General features: G+C 40.5%; 1 protein-coding gene across 1 annotated transcript in view; it reads right to left on the bottom strand.

Moving 5' to 3' along the window:
• LOC127646503 (transforming growth factor beta receptor type 3-like) overlaps positions 1–19,220 on the bottom strand; it is a 175,868-nt gene that overhangs the window by 113,081 nt on the left and 43,567 nt on the right. Inside the window, exon 3 of the mRNA XM_052130211.1 lies at positions 4,662–4,849. Within this exon, the coding sequence (XP_051986171.1) occupies positions 4,662–4,849 (188 nt within the window). The remainder of the gene's footprint in view (positions 1–4,661; positions 4,850–19,220) is intronic.

A 19,220-nucleotide genomic window follows, 5' to 3' on the forward strand; every position in this document is an offset into this window, starting at 1 on the left:
TACTTTCACGAAGTGCATGGATCGCGGCCTTCGCACCCCTCTTGAGTCAGGGTTTCGCGAATTCTGAACTATTTGGGCGACTGGCTGATTATGGCTCAGTCACATATGGAGCTTCTGTCTCACAGAGTCAGTTCTCCTCAGCCATCTGAACAGTTTGGGTCTTGCAGTCAATTGGACCAAGAGCTCACTACAGCCCAGTCAGACCATTTCCTTCCTGGGAATAGAACTAGACTCCGTGGCAATGGCGGCTCAGCTTATCTACACAGCGCGCGCGCCGTGTTCAGCGACTAGCCGCATCTTTTCAGATGAACAGCCTCCGCCTCTGAAGAAATTCCAGAGAGTGCTAGGTTACATGGCCTCAGCCGCAGCAGTACTTCAGCTGGGTTTACTGCACATCGCCCGCTTCAGCATTGGCTAAACACCCAGCGTCTCGCCGGGCTTGGGCCACAGGCCGCCAGCCCATCAAGGTGACTCAGACCTGTATATCAGCTCTGCAGCCCTGGACAGTGGCGAATGGTATCAGCGGGGAGTGACAATGGGAGCTGTATCTCGCCGAAAAGTCATCTCGACAGGCAGCGTCCAACACGGGTTGGTAGCGGTCTCGCGAGGGCTCTCGGTTTTCGGCCTATGGTCAGTTCAGGAAAAGCTCCTTCACATAAATTGTCTGGAAATGATAGCGGTCGAGTGCGCGCTCGTCGCTTTCTCCGGTCATTCAGGGTCACCACGTCCTGGTCCGTTCGGACAACAGATCTGTGGTATCCTACCTAAACCGTCAGGGCGGTGTCAGATCCAGGAACCTCTTCCATCTGGCGAACGCATACTGAGTTGGTCCCAGTGCCACCTGCGCTCGCTGAGGCGGCGCGCGTGCCAGGCCACCTGAGCGGCGGCCCGGACAGACTGTCCAGAGACAATATTCCCCAGGGAATGGTCCCTGCACGCTCAAACAGTCCAGGCGTTATGGCACCTATTCGGCAGAGCAGAGATAGACCTCTTTGCGTCCAAAGACAACTCTCACTGCCCTATATTTTTCTTGAGCGAGGGCGCGCTGGCCCAGGACTGGCCCAGGCGCCCGCTTTACGCCTTCCCTCCCGTCTCGCTATTGCCACAGGTAATGCAGAGGATCAGGAAGCAGCGTCACTCGGTGCTCCTCATAGCCCAGCGTTGGGAGAATCAGACATGGTTCCCGGGCTTACGCAGCTGTCACTGACAGCGCCGTGGCCCATCCCAGTGAAGCAGATCTCCTCTCTCAAGCTCGCGGCACAATCTGGCATCCCCACCCAGAGCTGGGCGCTGCATGCGTGGGTGATCAGCGACTACCCGTCGCTCTGCCAGAAGGAGTAATAAACACCATCATACACGCTAGAGCCCCTTCCACGAGAAGACTCTATGCGTCAAAATGGTCTGTGTTCTCAAAATGGTGCACCGACAGAGACCTGGACCCGCGGACATGTGGGGTGTCAGTCGCTGCTCGTATTTCTACAAGAGCTGCTGGATAAGGGCAGATCCCCATCCACGCTCAAAGTGTATGTGGCGGCCGTTGCGGCGTTCGCTGAACCCCTGCACGGCCAGTCATGGGGTAAAAGCGAGCTGGTCATCCGCTTCCTCAGGGAGCTAGAAGGATGAAACCCCGCGCCCCATCGGTTCCTATCTGGGATCTTTCTATAGTTCTCGAAACTATGAAAGCCCCCCTTCGAACCACTTCAATCCGTGGATTTGAAATACCTTTCACTCAAAACCGTTTTTCTGACTGCCCTGTCATCAGTCAAACGTGTGGGAGACCTTCACGCGCTGTCTGTCAGCGCTGCGTGTCTTGAGTTTGGACCAAGTGACTCCAAGGTCATTTTAAAGCCTAGACACGGCTATGTTCCCAAGGTGATCGGTACTCCTTTCAGAGCACAGGTCATTTCCCTATCGGCGCTGCCAGCATCCGATAGCGACGCGACGCCAATCTCCTTTGCCCGGTCAGAGCACTGAGATTGTATACTGCGCACTCCGCTGCTTTCAGACGCTCTGAGCAGCTTTTCGTTTCGTTCGAGGGCGCACCAAAGGTCTCGCCGCCTCGAAACAGACACTATCTAGATGGAAAGTGGGCGCTATTGCTGCTGCATACGGCGTCAAAAGACCTGCCATGCCCGTTGGGCATTAGGGCTCACTCCACTAGAGGCATGGCATCCTCGTGGGCATGGTCCAGCGGGATTTCCATTCACGACATATGTGTGGCAGCGGGATGGACTTCCCCTCCACCTTTGTCAGATTTTACAATATGGAAGTGCCCGCTCTGCAGGCAAAACTACTAGCGGTTTAATACGCTACAGCTCCCCTGGTGAGCTGCACTGATGGGACACATTCCACACAGACCGGCACCGGCGCTCTGTCGTTCCCTTCCCACTATGTGCTTATGTATTACACAATCAATGACCCGCATTCTTGCCGGCCAAATATTATTTCCCCACTCATAAGGGCTCCCCCGGGTCCCCCCTTAATTCCCTGGGGCTCATACAGTGGATGCTTGGCGCGCACGGCGTTGACAATGGGTTCCCGTAGCGTAAGCTAGCTAGTATCGGTTACCTAACGTAACCTCGGTTCTCTCTAGATGAGGGAACGAGTATTGCGTAGCCGGCCGTGCTCGCGCCACGAGCGACTTTTCGCTTCAGTCAATGAAAACCAGGGTTCCAGCCTACGAACTACGCTTATATGCACTCTAGTCACGCCCATTTTGGCGGGCTTTGATGCAGTGAGCGCGCGGACGCCTCTCATTGGATCGCGAGTTCAGCCCAAGCTCGTCTATAGGCTGCAGCAGTTGCCGCAGAGCAACCTATGAGCTCGCTAGCTAGCCCGCTCAAGGTCTGCAGCTGCCACACTGCGTTGACAATGGATACAAAAATTAAGGATAATTTTTTGGCTTCAATATCTCAGAAAAGATGAATCTTTCCCGTAGCGTAAGCTAGCTTATGCAATACTCGTTCCCTCATCTAGAGAGAACCGAGGTTACGTTAGGTAACCGATACGTTTTTTCTCTCTTATTTGCCCCACAGCTGTGAAGGTTCATATTAGAACCTTATCATATTATTGTGTGTAACAGAGTATGTTTTTGTGCATGTGTCTAAAGAACAGGCCCTAATTACAGAAATAAAAGTGTATAGTCTTATTGAGAACATCTTGACTCAGCAGTGCTCTCTGCCAGAGAAAACTTCCAGCTACTACTACATCAATTAATCTGATATGCAGGCCCTGTGAGTGCACCCCACTCCTGCTGCTGATTCTACACCCCCACCACTAACAAGAGAACTAACAACTTATTAACAACTCAACCAGCTCATCCCAGCCAAGCTCCAATCACAGTGTTTAAAGCTACTTTATCATTGTAAGTTAAATCTGCAAGAAACAACACTGCCAAGAATTCATTTATACAACTGCTGGTTTCCAGTTTTAGTAGTTTGATGTTTCAAAGCAGTAAAAATGTTACAATTTAAAACATGTTCTGTAAAAATTGGTCAAAAGGGGTCCAGATTCCCAGTCTCAGCTAGGACAAACCACAAGCAGACTGAGGAGACAAAGCTAGCTTCAGCAAACCAGAGATGTTTTACAGGTGAAGACAACATTTTTACTCCTGTGCTACAGATGTACACATTCAGACTCAGCTGTGAATAGGTATATAGGTTGCATAGAAGGACGATAGGATATAGATTAATTGCTGCTAATATGTGATACAGTATCGATGCTTTGTTTTTTAGATAATATTCGATTTTGTCATCAAATACGGCCCTGCTGCCATGTTGGAGGGAGACACTGGTAAACAAAGTACTGCATTTCTCTGGTTCTAACAAAATAAAGAAAGAAATTCTAAATGATGTGAGGGTGAAAAACATGTACAAGTGTATATAGAAACATTAGATAATATTTCACGAAAGTGTTATAAAAAGAGAAATATGAAGATAAACTTAAGTGGTGGAATCGATCCTTCCAACTTGTACGAAAAGAAAAGCTTCTGGTTCAGATATTACCCACATGCATCAATATCCTCACTTTATGCACACTGTTAATGCTTACACACACCAGGAACTAAAGACATTTAAGTCTATAGAATCATGTAATTATGTCTTCTGTGGATGGGTGCTGGGTATTTAATGTTTACTGGTGGGAAAGAACAATCAAGAAGATGTCATATGTATGCCATAAAAATAAAGACATAAAAGATGTTACTGGGTCTAGCCTATGTATTTATTAACCAGAAGTCATTGAGCTCAAAATAATCATTGAATATTTCTCTGAACTGTTTTGGGGCTTGTTTGATATTTTTATATTATTTACTTTGCAAAACTGTTGTATGAAAGCAATAAACATTTTTATTTGTGAAAAATCAATCCTTTTCTTGTTCTATAGCTTAATTATGACACATCTTAGGTTGACAGGATTTTTTGACAAAGATTTTGGGTGTGTATTAGGGTGATCAGATGTTCCAGTTCACATGAGACAGTCCTGGATTATGAGGTGTGTCCCAGTGGGCCGACATTTCACAAAAAATATTAATATTTCCTGTTTTCAGCTGTTAGGCTCACTGACATAAAATGAAGTATTCTTAATGTCCTTCTAGCTACCATCTCTGTTATCTTTTGTGGTTGTCAAAAGGATAGTGTTGGCCAATAGTTAAGGAATCTTACCTCTGCTGGTTTCTCTTCAAATCTTTGTGCATGGCTCTTTTGTAGGTTGATGACGTGTACCTCCTGAGGGAGGGTGGTGGTTCCTCGGCTAGCACAGCCTGACTGGGCGGTGAAAATTTTTAGCATTGCCTGAACTGGGTGACCCACCCCAACTGGCAGCAGTTCACAAGGGCTCCTAGACAATGGACCTGTAAATAATGCAAAACACGATGTGAACATCCAAAATAAACAAATAGCTATTGCTTTGGTGTTGGCACTAAAGTGTTTTAAAGCTCAATGCTTGTCACTTGAATGTATTCTGGCTAGTGCACTGAATCCTGTTAAAACATTTCAAATCCACCCAAGTTCAAGAAGAGCTGAAAGCACCCCATATGGCCATCTGCAACACATATATGATCAAAACCCTTAGAAACTCTGTGCGAAAGCAAACACAAGCAGTGTTTTCTTATTGAAGCTCTGTAGTTATTAATTAGTAAGGCTTAGCTATTATGCAACTGAGGACCATCAAAAGAGTCAAAACAAAGAGGGGGGAATTCACTAAAGCCACATCCACACTAATACGGTTTAGTTTGAAAACTCATCTTTTTCTCTTCGTTTTGGCCTTCCATCCACACTGAGACGTCTTTGTGTTGTATTGTAGAAATGGAAAATGGAGATATCTGAAAACGATGTATTTGTTGTCATGTGACTCAGTCATGTGATCCATTCAACCCAAAACAATCAAGATGGCGGCTCATGTTGTAGTGCCATTTTTGTGCCTGACATCTACTTTGATAGGTTTGTTAAAGATAAATGTACTAACTAGACATGTACTAACATGTCTAGTTAGTATTAGCTAAAATACCTAGTATGTTATAAATGTGACTTCAGCCCCAAAGGAAAACACAGGGATAATATAACAAGTTTAGAACTTTAGAATTTAAATTATGAAAGTCAGGTTATGCCAGGGCAAGTCAAAATGAGGATGAGTAAATTATGACAGAATTGTAATTTTTTTGGTGAACTATCCCTTTAAGTCTTATTATTCAAGACACATCAAACCCATCTATCCTTTTAAATACAGCCTTTGTATTCTCTGCAACCTTCTCTCTCCCTAAATGGGACGATTTACCCTCTGTTAATAATTATCAGAAAGAAAAAGACTTCACACGTTATTGCCCTCCTGTCTCTGAGGGTCCTCTAATTGGGCAACGTTTAAGGAGGTCAATGGAACTGTTACAAAGTGTAACAGTCATGTGTTTTTATCACAGAGTCGCAACAGGTACACGTTCTGAGTCATGACCTTGAAATACAAAACAGAGAGAAACCATGGAATAATGAGGAGCAAAACACAGTTTTAACCACAGCTAATGTATAATGTGCTTGCACTGTTCAGCCGCTGGTGATGAATGTTAAACATGACCCTCTTGGCACTTGCATTGAAATGACGGTTGGAAGGCTTGATTGCAGTTTGAAATGGTCACAAGACTTATCTGGTCCAATTCACTGTAGGTCGTTAGATATATTTATGTTTAAGTTGTGCTTTAATAAGCAGTGCACCTTCCAGCTTAAGGTCAACTTTAAACACAGACATGTCAAATGGCCGCATGATCACAAGGGAGGATGAATGAAGATTATTTCTATTAGGCTCAGAGATAAAAAGGAACCTAATCTGTGGGAATCTAGTACAGGAATTTAGAGAGAGAGAGAGAGGGTATGGTGATGATTGTGCAAAGGTCCCAACAGCTATGCTTTAAGGCCAAAGTATACTTCGGGTGTCCGCGTTGTAGCGTACATGTGTCAAGCACGATGGTATTTACTCACGGTCAAGAGTTTACTTTGGAAGGCAATGTGGTCCACAAGGCATGATCAGATCCATAATGCAGAAAAATTAACTATACCTGTACCTTTGCTTTCTGCCACAAGAGACCAAAGGATCATGGGATGATTGTACATTCATTCATCAGCTACATGAGCTAAGCACAACCTGAGAAGATGTCAACAACGAATGTTGAAAAACAAAGATATAGTCAACACTCAAAAGGGGGAAACTTTTCATTCCATTTAATTAAATTTAATAACATTTTCTTTTAAATGATGGTCACAATAAAACTAAAAATAAAACTTTTCACAGTGATAATCATTTATTGTTTGTACTTTTTTAATTAATTAATTTAATCAAACAGAATTCATAAATTTTTATGTTGATTGGTTTTAGTCTTGTCCCACACATTTTATATTGAACTATGAATATCCATGATAAAAATACAAATGATTAAAGGTTTAAAACTATGAAAATCTAAACAAAGAGTGAAATAAACCAAACATATTTCAATATTTATTGTTTAAAAAATATTCCTATAAATTTAACAAACATTCATTTCACCACAACAAACAATTTTGCTCCTAATAAAGCTTTTTTTTTTTTTTTTAAGTTTACTTGTTAACAGAATTGACAAAAGTGCCAGTGAAGAGCATGCTTCACATAAAATATGATGTTTCGAGAAAAATACAAATATAAGTAAATATCACTTATAAGTGGAATATTTTTATTGGCCGTAATTTCAAATCAATTGTAATTTTGCTAATAATGCAAAAAGTGTGAAAATATTATTTCTCTAAATTATATTGCAATTAGTAGAAAATTAGTTTAGACTATGTGTGAAGCTAACTGGAAGATGCTCAGTGGCCAGCCAATCAAACATGAACTGGCAGATCCCACCAGCTATATCCATATTAGCAAACAATATACATGAGGATGAGACCTTCAAAAATTGTAGACAAGAGAAATACACTTTAAGCATTTCTACAGTAACTGAATTACTTTTCAGCTGTGGAATTTCAGCAGAGGAACAGCCCACTAACCCGGTGTATAGTCAACACTACTTGAAAGTGATTGACTGATTATAAAATTAATTGTTTTTGACAAATATCATCAGTGCACACATTCCTCATCTGCACTGAGTGATGAATGCAAACAAACACAATCAATCTTTTACTGAGGATGTAATCTTCCATGAGAGAGCTTGAGGTAAAGCTCTCCTGAAAGTCTGTCTTTCTCTCTTTGCTTCAACAGAGAAAAACACACCACTCGCCACTCACATTTCTGCTCCACTGTGATAAACACACAAACACACAGAGATAATGATCAGAAAAACATTTGGAAATCATTTAAGTGTATGCAAGAGAGAGAAAGAGAGATATTCCACTCTTCAAACTGTCGTATGTATGTATTCAGGTAAACAAGGAGAATTGTAAAGACAGAGTTTGGCTGATTGATATCAAAAAAAGTGTTTGATTAACTATGCCAGCCAGTTAGAGTTAAGACTTCCTATGTATTTGTTGTGATGACAGAAACGGCTGAATTTAAGGCTCAGTGACCTTTGGATTTCTATCCATTCAAAAGTCTCTATTGGTATCACAGCCTTTGATGTCAGCCCCATCACTCAAGGAAAGTGCATTTTGATGTGCTCTAATGGGAACAGCCATTTTGGGAGAAGAAACAGCAGAGGAATTAAAGGTTTTTGAATTGCAGACATAGAGGTTAACAGCCTTAAATCTCAAAACCTTTTTTGGGGGTACATGTGTGAATTCAATAGCTCTTCTTCCTCCACTGCCTTCTGTTCCTCCAGTGGAACAGACTGTGTTGCCTGTCTAACTGATGACATCATGCCTCCATCCATCACCAATGTCTGAGATCACTCAAACTCACTTTTTCCTTCTCAGAGTCAAAGGAGGAATAACAAGCTCCAGCTAACCAAAGTGTGGAAGACGGCCAAAAGATTACAGCTCTCATTGGTCGTACTGCTTTTTTACTTAACATCAAAAAGGATTGGATTTTATAAAGGAATGACTATATAAAGTAACACTTTTTACATATTTTTTTCTCCTCTTTTTTCAAATTGTAAAATTATTGATAATATGTCTGTTGCTCCCCCTTCCCTATTTGTTTGTTTGAATGGATGTTATCTTTGTTATATCTAAAAGACAATAAAAAATTGATCAAAAAAAAAAAAAAAAAACACAATCACAGGGCCTGGCTACCACCCCGTGGATCACAAATTCGAATCCAGGGTGTGTTTCGTGACTCCAGCCAGGTCTCCTCAGCAACCAAATTGGCCTGGTTTCTAGGGAGGGTAAAGTCACAAGGGGTAACCTCCTTGTTGTCGCTATAATGCGTGGTTCTCGCTCTCGGTGGGGTGCATGGTGAGCTGTGCGTGGATGCCATGGAGAATATCATGAGCCTCCACCTTAGATATGTCTCCGCGGTAATGCACTCAACAAGCCACGTGATAAGATGCATGGATTGACAGTCTCAGACATGGAAACAACTGAGATTTGTTCTCCACCACCCAGATTGAGGTGAGTCACTACACCATGAGGACTTAGAGCACATTTGGAATTGGGCATTCCAAATTCAGGAGAAAAGGGGAGAAACTAAAATTAACAATCAATCCAAATTGGCCGACTTCCTGTTGGGCGGAGCTAATGACTGTCATTTTTAAAGTTGTCCTGCTTGATGAGAACAATATACGTCGCAAGTTTGGTGACCGTAGAAGAAACTGACCCCAGAACTTTGGTCAAAAGGTGCCGTTACAGAGCTCCCCAGCCACACCATGTGTTAACTTTTGCCCAGGCCTAATGGCCGACAACTCTGATGTGTGTGCAAAATATCATAAAATTCAAACAAGCCAAGTACCTCAAAAACAAGTGAATATACATAAAAAGGAATGACTAGGGGTGTGCGATATTGCCAAAAAATTATATCTCTATATTTTCTGGGATTTTGCCGATAACAAGACGATATTTTGCATCCTTCAAAAAAAAAAAAAAATATATATATATATATATATATATATATATATATATATATATATATATATATATATATTGTACTAGTTCCCTCTTACAAAATATTAATAGCTTAACATGATAACATTGATTGTTGCTATTATTTATCGAAACAATATATTGAAGGAAAAGAGATCTTTATTATTTACAACTGAAGCATTCAAGTAAGAGCATTACAAAACACTGCTCTGCAGTAAGGTGAACTGTGCAGCATACAACAAGAAGCAAAAATATGACATTGCAATAAGTCACCAAATGCAAACGTCTTTCAAGCACAGCACAAGAAAAAAAAAAAAATTATTGCATTTGTAAACAAATTACACCCTTCTGTAAAATTTTGCATAAACTCAAAGATGCCAAAAAACGTCCAGGCAGTGTGTATCTTGGGTCTAAAGTCTTCAAAAGTTGTTTAAAACCATCTCTCTCAAGCGCTTGAATTGGCATCATGTCTTTTGCGATGTAATTGGTGACAGCGTTTGTTATATCTTGCCATCTGTCATAAGGAACTTTTTTGCTAAATGATTCGGCCAAAGATTGTTGAGTGTGTTTTTTTTATTTTACCCTGTCAGCTGCAGTAGTGTTGTGTTCTGTTGATTCGCAAACCTTTTCTTATTCCTCATATTCAGTGCGGTGGGTAGTTCGAAGATGGTGAAACAGGTTGGTCGTCGAGCTGCTTTTGACTGTAACCGATTTTCAGCAGTTTGCAGATTGCCGTCTTTTGACTAGGATCTGACCTTTCAAAACCAAACCACCTCCATGCTATTGATGATAACCCAAGTCTAGCAATTTAATCTAGCATGGGTTGCGGTGTTGTTGGTGTTTGACGATCTTCTCCTCTCGCCGTTTCTTCGCTCATTTTTAACTTCTGTCATACACACCGCAATCTACTGTGCAACATCACGATCTGAATGCGCATGTGCAGTAGTAAATACTTTGCTACATCATGCAGTGAATTCATGGACACTTACGGCTTTTTGATTGGTTTTTGAAAATGAGTGATATACTCGATAACGTGATTTCGCATATCGTTAAAATAACAATTGCGATATTATCGTAGACAATATATATCGCACACCCCTAGGAATGGCATTTAAAGCATTGCCAAGGCAACACTGTTGAAGATATCAAGAATCCCTTCAGAATTTTCAATCTTTCAGTCTTGACATTATTATATATAAAAATTCCGGTAAACATAAGAGGGATATTTCGAAGTCTACTTAAAAGTGCCACACTTCCTTCTGCCAGTTGGTGGTGCTATGACTGTGACCCACAATAGCCACATCAATGTGATCAGCCTGCAAGGCCAAACATTTGGCTCAATTTTGATCTAAATCCCCACAATGCACGCAGAAGATATGAGACACTTCCTGTTTGCCTATTTTTGTCATTAATTTAGGGAATCACCATGGAGGTAACACCATTTGATGCATCAAAAATCTGTTCACAATTAAGCATCGTTAATGTCTTGGCATGATGTCACCCACATTTGGTACCTGTAACATGAAATCCCTAGGAGGAGTATTTAAAATTCCAGAGCATGTAACAATCCAAAATGTCTGACTTCCTGTTGGGCGGAGCTTATGACTGTCAGCACGAAGGTTGATGAGATCTATATGTGCAGAAAGTTTGGTGACTGTAGCTCAAAAGAGATGTGCTACAGAGCTCCCCAAATCATCTAGGTGGCGCTACAGAGCCGTGACTTGTAGGAAGCACACGGAGGACAGACTGGTCCTATCCAGCTGCTGTGAGGGTCTGTGGCTGTCTGCCGCTCCAGACTGGATGCCCACAGAAATATAGGTATAAGAGAGAAACTGTTGTTCAACTCAGGAGGCCTGAAGACTCAGAAACAGCCTAACTCTATCTCACCTTAAAGAACTCAACTTCAAAGCCCAACAATTCAGATACACTTCTGATCTGTCCACTAATTACTTATTCTGCCAGCTCTGCCATTTGAGCTGGCTTGATCAAAAGCTTTCTTCTCGCTCCATGGGGTTAGGTCTGACACCCTGTAAAATTCCTTTGCGACAGTGTCTAAGTTGTCAAAAAAATGCTAAATAATTCAAACGGATGGCAATGATAGTCCAAGGACTCCTAAGTGATAATGTAAGTGATAACGTAAAGTCAGCTGGTAATTAATGCAATATAAACCCTGTGAAACAGGAAGTCATGGCGAACAAATTCATGTCCTTGTCCTTTTCACCCAAGAGTACTGAAAATGTAAAATATGAATGGGAATACACTTCAGATATATTTTACTCATAAGAATTCTAGGGGTGCACAATATATCTGATCAGTGTTCAGGGTTTCTTGTATCACCCTGAAGGGGTTTATTTAGGCTGATTGTATCGAATTCATTACACAGCTAATTACCAGATTAAAAAAAATGAACTCACCTGAAATATCTATTTGAAATGTTGAATGCAGAACTTTATTCTTTGGTCTTACCCATTGTGATGGATGACTAAGGTAATTTGGCTTGTGTGTTAACATATGTATGCCCCTGTGAAACAGGAAGTCATGGCGAACAAATTCATGTCCTTGTCCTTTTCACCCAAGAGTACTGAAAATGTAAAATATGAATGGGAATACACTTCAGATATATTTTACTCATAAGAATTCTAGGGGGACACAATATATCTGATCAGTGTTCAGGGTTTCTTGTATCACCCTGAAGGGGTTTATTTAGGCTGATTGTATCTAATTCATTACACAGCTAATTACCAGATTTAAAAAATGAACTCACCTGAAATATCTATTTGAAATGTTGAAATGAATGCAGAGTGACACAAGGGACATGAAACTAGCACAGCTTTGAAGGAAATCAGTTGCCTTAGACAATGGTCAATTTTATTAATTTTTATTCAAATTATTTTGAGTAATTCTAGAAAAATATTTGAATAAATAAATTCAAATAAAACAAAAAAAAAAGAAATCTTCATAGAATGCCGATTGATCAGAATCAAGTATTCCAGAGCAGTGTAAAATGCAGTTGTGGCCAAAAATATTGGCACAATTGGTAAATATGAGCAAAGAAGGCTGTGAAAAATGTCTTTATTGTCTATCCTTTTGATCTTTAATTCAACATATTTACAAAAATCTAAACTTTAATTGAAGTAAATTTATTGAGGGAGTGGAGGGGATCTCATAATTGAATAAATATTTTTGTCCAAAGCACGTTTGCACAATTATTTGCGCCACTAGAATATATCTGATGTGTATACGACTCTGATGTGTGTGCAAACTTTCAGGAGTTTTCACACATGTTATGTACCCCAAAAGTACCGAAAACCTTAATAATATAATAATAATAATAACAAAAATAATAATAATCCTTAGAATAACAATAGGGTCTTCGCACTTTCAGTGCTTGGCCCTAAAAAATCAAAATCTGACTGCCTCTGCCAGAAAGCTTAAAATAGGCCCTTGTTGGATGCTCCAGCAAGACAATGATCGAAAACACTTTTTGAAATCAACACAAAAATGGTTCACTGACCACAAAATCAAGGTTCTGCCATGGTCATCCCAGTCCCCTGATCTGAACCCCATAGAAAACTTAAGGGATGAACTTCAGAGGAGAATCCACCAGCATAGACCTTGAAATTTGAAGCATCTGGAGAGATTCTGTATGGAGGAATGGTCTCAGATCCCTTGCCATGTGTTCTTCAACCTCATTAGGCATTATAGGAGAAGACTCAGAGCTGTTATCTTGGCAAAGGGAGGTTTTACAAAGAATTTAATAAAAGAGTGACAATAATTGTGTTACACAAATGTTTTTTTTTTTGAAAAAACTTGTATTGTGTTTGCAATAGTTTGATATTGTTTGAAAATGTTTGTCCACTCGAACCATCCTCCTCACCGTGCATGGGAACATTCTTAACATATCCAGTTGATTGGAAATTCTTAATTATTGCCCTGATGATTGCCCTTTTGCCATTTTCTTATAGCCACTTCCCATTTTGTGAAGCTCAACAACCTTTTGCCACACATCATAACTTTATTCTTTGGTCTTACCCATTGTGATGGATGACTAAGGTAATTTGGCTTGTGTGTTAACATATGTATGCCCCTGTGAAACAGGAAGTCATGGCGAACAAATTCATGTCCTTGTCCTTTTCACCCAAGAGTACTGAAAATGTAAAATATGAATGGGAATACACTTCAGATATATTTTACTCATAAGAATTCTAAGGGTGCAAATAATTGTTAAATTATTAAACAATTTTATTTAAAAATAAAAGTTTTTTTGGAAAACAATATTTATTTAATTATGAGTGCGTAGCCTATCACATCTTATCTATCATAATCAATCATTATAAACATCTAAATCACATTATTTGTTTGATAATATATACTATAATATGTCCTTCAATGCATCTGCTGGGCTAAAGTGTTAAAGAACTCATACAGTACAGGAAAAACACAAGCGTCAAGCGGCGCTTTGGCATCCAAATGAGGAACGCCTTGTTTTGATTTTAGTGCTGAAACATCCCACATAATGATATAGCATCTGAACTGTCCAGTAATCATTGTCTGCCACTTTGAAAGGTCAGCGGCAATGAAGTCAATGTTGAAATTGCTTGAACCTTGAGCGACACAATGCCAGGAGTAATGCTGGAGCTGATGCTTCACTCCATAGACTTCAATGCTGACATGAGTCATGTGAAAGCCACTTAACAGTGATTGATGGAATAAGAGTCAACCATCCAGACCCATCTAATTCCCAATCCCTATTTTCAAGATAAAGTGTCAAACTTTAAAATAACTTTTTAACATGGTTTAGTATATTTTACATTGTTTTGTAAAACATTCGTTTTTTGTTAGCTGATATCAGTGGGGATGAGAGAGGCCTGACTCTTTAAGGGATATGTGGTTATAGGGCTGGGTGGTATGGCGATATATATCATGGCTACGGAATAAATAGTCAATAGATCTTCTTTATGCTCCACCTGGCTGCACATGAGACTGATAGTGAGAGAGACAAACATGGAGAACACTCAGAACATGGGACAACTCCGAATCAAGTTAAATGCAAGGCAGTGTTAAGTACAGATGGATTATCGGGTTGTTATATGCCACAATAGCTCAGCACTCTGCCTCTGTACACCTTTCTCGCTCATTTAGATTGACTTAGAACTTTGGCTATCATCCGGAATTCACAGAACCACAGTTCTAACGTTTATGTAATTAACGTTTGGTTTCATTCCTACTGATTGCCAGAGGCAGTGTTAAGTACTAGTGGATGACCCATATCAACATAGTCATGATGAATGCCACCCACCTGAAAAATAATTAAGGCAGCTCCTGAAAGACTGCAGAACACACGGCAAGAGGGGCAGCAACATTGATCTAATAAAACCGAGCAAAGGTGCATGGAGAAGCTGAAGTGGCAACAGCACAGAAGTCCATCAAAGACACTCCTCTGAAAGCAGCCAACAAATATGATATAGCCCTAGTGGAATGACAGTACAGTATGCGTATGCGCCCTTCAAGTCGACACTTACAAACCAATCTTTCTTAATCATAGACTAAAGAACGTTGGCTGTTCTTTCTATTGACATTTGAAAAGTAAGTCCCTAAAGCTACAAATTCAGATGCCACAAAACCAGAACTGGGCAGAAAACACCACCCATCTTTGGGATGAGAAAATACTTTCAATAAAACTGAACTCTGACCGAGGGGGTTGACCCTTTCTATGGCTCCCTTCTCCAACAGTGAACAATAATCTTTTCTGAGAGAGGGCAGTTGAATGAACTGCATCCCTGATAACTGTAGGGGAAATTTCTGAAAACTTGGGGGACCGACGTTGAAACGGTAGAGTATATCCCCTGCTCAGAGTAGTCAAGACCCAGGGGTCTGATGTTGTGTCTCTTCAGTAATCTAGCTGTTACACTGAAAAATGTTCGACCGCCGCCCAAAGCACCTCAGGTTTATGGGTGCGACTTCTAGTAGCAGTGGGGGGGGGGGGGGGCAATGGCATGGTCCCCCAGGCAACTGACAATGAGATGGTTGAAAGCCTCGAGCATCTTAAACAAAACGGGGTCTCTGTGAGGCATGTGGCTGAGTAGGGTGTTGGTAGAAGCATTGCTCCTACATCACGTAGTGCTGACGAGCTTGAGCTGCTGAGCATGACTTTGTTGGCATATTCTCTCAATCTATCTGGCTGGTGTGGCAATAATCCACTAGTACTTAACACTGCCTCTGGTGGTCAGTAGTAATGAAAAAGAATGCTGCATTCTCATAATATCAAAAACGGACCCTCCCCTGTCCTGTATTCTGAGAAGCATTTATTAAAGCCATTGGGGTTTCTGAAATCACTCTGTGGGGCTCTGAGGGCTTTAATCCTGATCCTACAGCAAGAGACTTGAGTGCTCGTTCCTACAGGAGATCAGCATCTCTCTCATCTGTTTCTGAACAGATAGTATGCAGACCCCATACAGCAGACTTAACATTAACATGTTAACACATACAGTCCCCAGTACTTTACCCCTAGTAACTTTCTAGATGAGAACTCGCACACCCAATGCGACTTTTCCCCTCTTGCATTCGCACGCACTTGTAACCCCGTAGTGACATCATCTAGGGTCGACCATTTTTCTTCTTACATTGTTTTCACGAGTGAGTCAATAGCAACAACAACAATAACAACAACCCCGACGGAGGATGCAAGGATCAGAACTACACTTTTGTTTGGACTGTTTTACCCAAACTGTGGCTGCATTGGAAAACGTAGGCAGCTGCCTTGTTGCCTAATCAGTTAATGGCTTAAACGAAAGCATTCTGAATGAATGTATATATATATATATATATATATATATATATATATATAAAATATGGAAATTCAGCAACATTGTATTTATCAAACTATTATGGTATTGCCATCAATATACCATATCATTTTTTGTAAGGGGGAGCTGTTTGCATGTACTGTACTGCAAAACAAAATAAAGATAGCATGACTACCTGCCAATGCCTTTGATGCATTGCAAAGAAAAGTGTGCTACTGTCGCCTACATGCACCTGTTTCATTGATGCCGAGTGACAAACCCACACCACAACTGTAACTGGGTCTATCCCACACACACACACACACACACACACACACACACACACACACACACTACACACAGTTCCCTAGCCATTTACAGTAAATTCCCTTCTATCTCCACCATCGTTATTATCTTGCTTACTTGCAAAAATATTGCATCTGCAACTCTGTAAAAAAAGAAAGCACACTCATGTATCCTGTCACAAATTCTCAAGTTGGGAAATAGACTGTCCATAACTCACAAATGTCAATTCAATTACCTAAATGGCAGGTTGCGGGCGATATAAAAAAAAACCACCCACACTGTTCTGACCAAACAGAAGAAAGAGGATGCCACTGAAAATAAAAAAGATGATAGTGAGATAGTGTGTGTGTTTGGAATGTGTCACGGTAGTTGATTAGTTGCCCAAGAACTGACTAGCTGATAAGTGAAGTTGATTAATAGCTACATATTTTAACATCCTGAGAGTGTACTGTATTAGCTTTTAGACAGTTAGCACAGTACAACCCTCTAGTAAAAGTTGTCTGTTATGCAACTACAGCCATCTACATTAAGATGGGTGATGTGTTTTGAGCATCTGCCATGAGCATTGCATTTTTATAACACAGTGTCAAGAAAAAAATAGTCTAACTTTTATAAACGTGTCTCTAGACACCTACATTCTGTTCCAGTGCTTTGTCTAGCTGATTTTGAACGTTAAAATGTGTCTTATGAAACAGCCTCCAAGAAACGCGTCTGGACTGAGTCAAAAGCAGCCTAATTATAAAGGGCTACCTTTAACATGCACAAAGTAATTTTATGTTATGTTGTACTGCCTGATATAATGGTCATCTTGAACGTGCAAAAACACCTAGTGGAGTGGAATGCGCAGCACACTAAAGAATAAGACTTCAGTTACCAATGACATTGTAAAAATTCACAATTTGCAAAGAGACATTAATCGTGAGCCATTAAATGCAAAATAATGTGATCTCAAAAGATTGCCACTCATGCGGAGACCTGCTAGATGTAAAAAAAAAACGTTTGTAAAAACTGCTTGCATTAGCATATTGATATTACTGGTTTCTTAATTTCATGTGAATGAACATGATTTAAAATGTTCTAAAAAAAAAAAAAAATCAGGAAACTGACTACGTCGATTTTGAAAATACGTTCTTTTGTACATCCTTAGCGTGTACACAAAAGTGAGATTGTGTGTGTGTTTGTGTGTGCATACAGTACACACAAGCACGTGCATATGTGTACTGCTCTGCTGAGCTCATGTGTTTCAAAGCGTTGATGCATGACTTTCCGCTGCTTTACGTGGGACCGCATGTGTGAGCTCTCACACTGTACAACAAACAGAGAAACCTTTCATACCACTCACTGAGTGGGAGAAAGTAAGAGACGAGCTCCTGCACCTGATGTTGCTCAAAAACAAATTTTTGTTGGTCAGGGAAGCTTTAACAGACAGCAGAGAGCTGAGGCCTTCTGGCATTCTCCTCCCCTCTCACTTCACTTTTAATATGCCACAGCTTGGTTTTATGGCCACGGCTCTTCTGAAAATTATTTCTGCCTTCACGCAGATTTAATTTTCAGGGTAAATTAACAGAGGGTTATCTCAAACCGCAGCATTTGAGCATGGTAATTGATTCAGAAGCAACAGCAAAAATTGTTTATCGGAGACTTTATTGAATTAAGAGAGACAGTGAAACCTGGTTAAGTGTTAAATGCCAGATGGAGAGGCAGGAAATGCTCTTGTCAAATTTTTCAAAACAATTTCTGGCAATGAGGGCACTCAAATTACTTCTTAAGTGCCCACTTAAAGTTAAAAACAGTCACTTCCAAGAATAATACTTCATTCCTTGACACTTTTTATAATAGGCCAAGAGGTTGGTGTTGGGCACAGAAAGTGATGTAAATCTCTCATTGCCAGCTAAAACCAAATTTTATATTTCTGCAGAGACACTCTAATTCAGCCCACACAAAACTACAAATGTTTCTGATTCTCAGCATCCTGAATGTGAAAGCTTCAGTCAACATGAAATCAGAATTGATCCTATTTACTATTTCCATTCTTATTATGAACGATTCAGTGCACGTTATTCCAAATAAAGTGTGTTCATAAAATTTCATGAAAATGTGATATCTTGTTCCGAAGTAGCCTTTAAAATGGTTTTCGAATGAAGTCATCAAGAAATCTTCTTTTTCAACCCCACCCCTCCAACCACTTGTCAATGAGCATGTTTACATGCAAACCAATATGCTGATCACTCCCAAAAATCAGCTTATTTAAAAAATGACAAATCAAGAAAACTCACATTGCTCACATTGTATAAGCCGGTGAGAACACGGTGTCGACTGGTTGATCTCTTACGGAATTTATGTCCTTACACGATAAAGGAACACAGTTTATTGCGTTTATATGACCACGTGTTATCAGCTCATTTAGCATAATAGTGCATGTAAACACGCTCAATTAGTGCATTTACATGCACACCAATATGCGGCCAACTACCAAAAATCAGCTTATTAAAAAAAATATGTAGTCATGCACAAAATATTTGCCACATGGGGTAAACTGGTCAAAACGAAGGAAAAGGTGTTTACTTGCAGTGAGAAATCAGGGTAATGGGCAAAAATATTGGTGTTCCAATGGATTTGTGTTCGGGTTCAGGCTTCAAATCTGACGATTTTGTACCAT

Source organism: Xyrauchen texanus, chromosome 7 (genome assembly GCF_025860055.1).
Source record: "Xyrauchen texanus isolate HMW12.3.18 chromosome 7, RBS_HiC_50CHRs, whole genome shotgun sequence".
NCBI lineage: Eukaryota > Metazoa > Chordata > Actinopteri > Cypriniformes > Catostomidae > Xyrauchen > Xyrauchen texanus.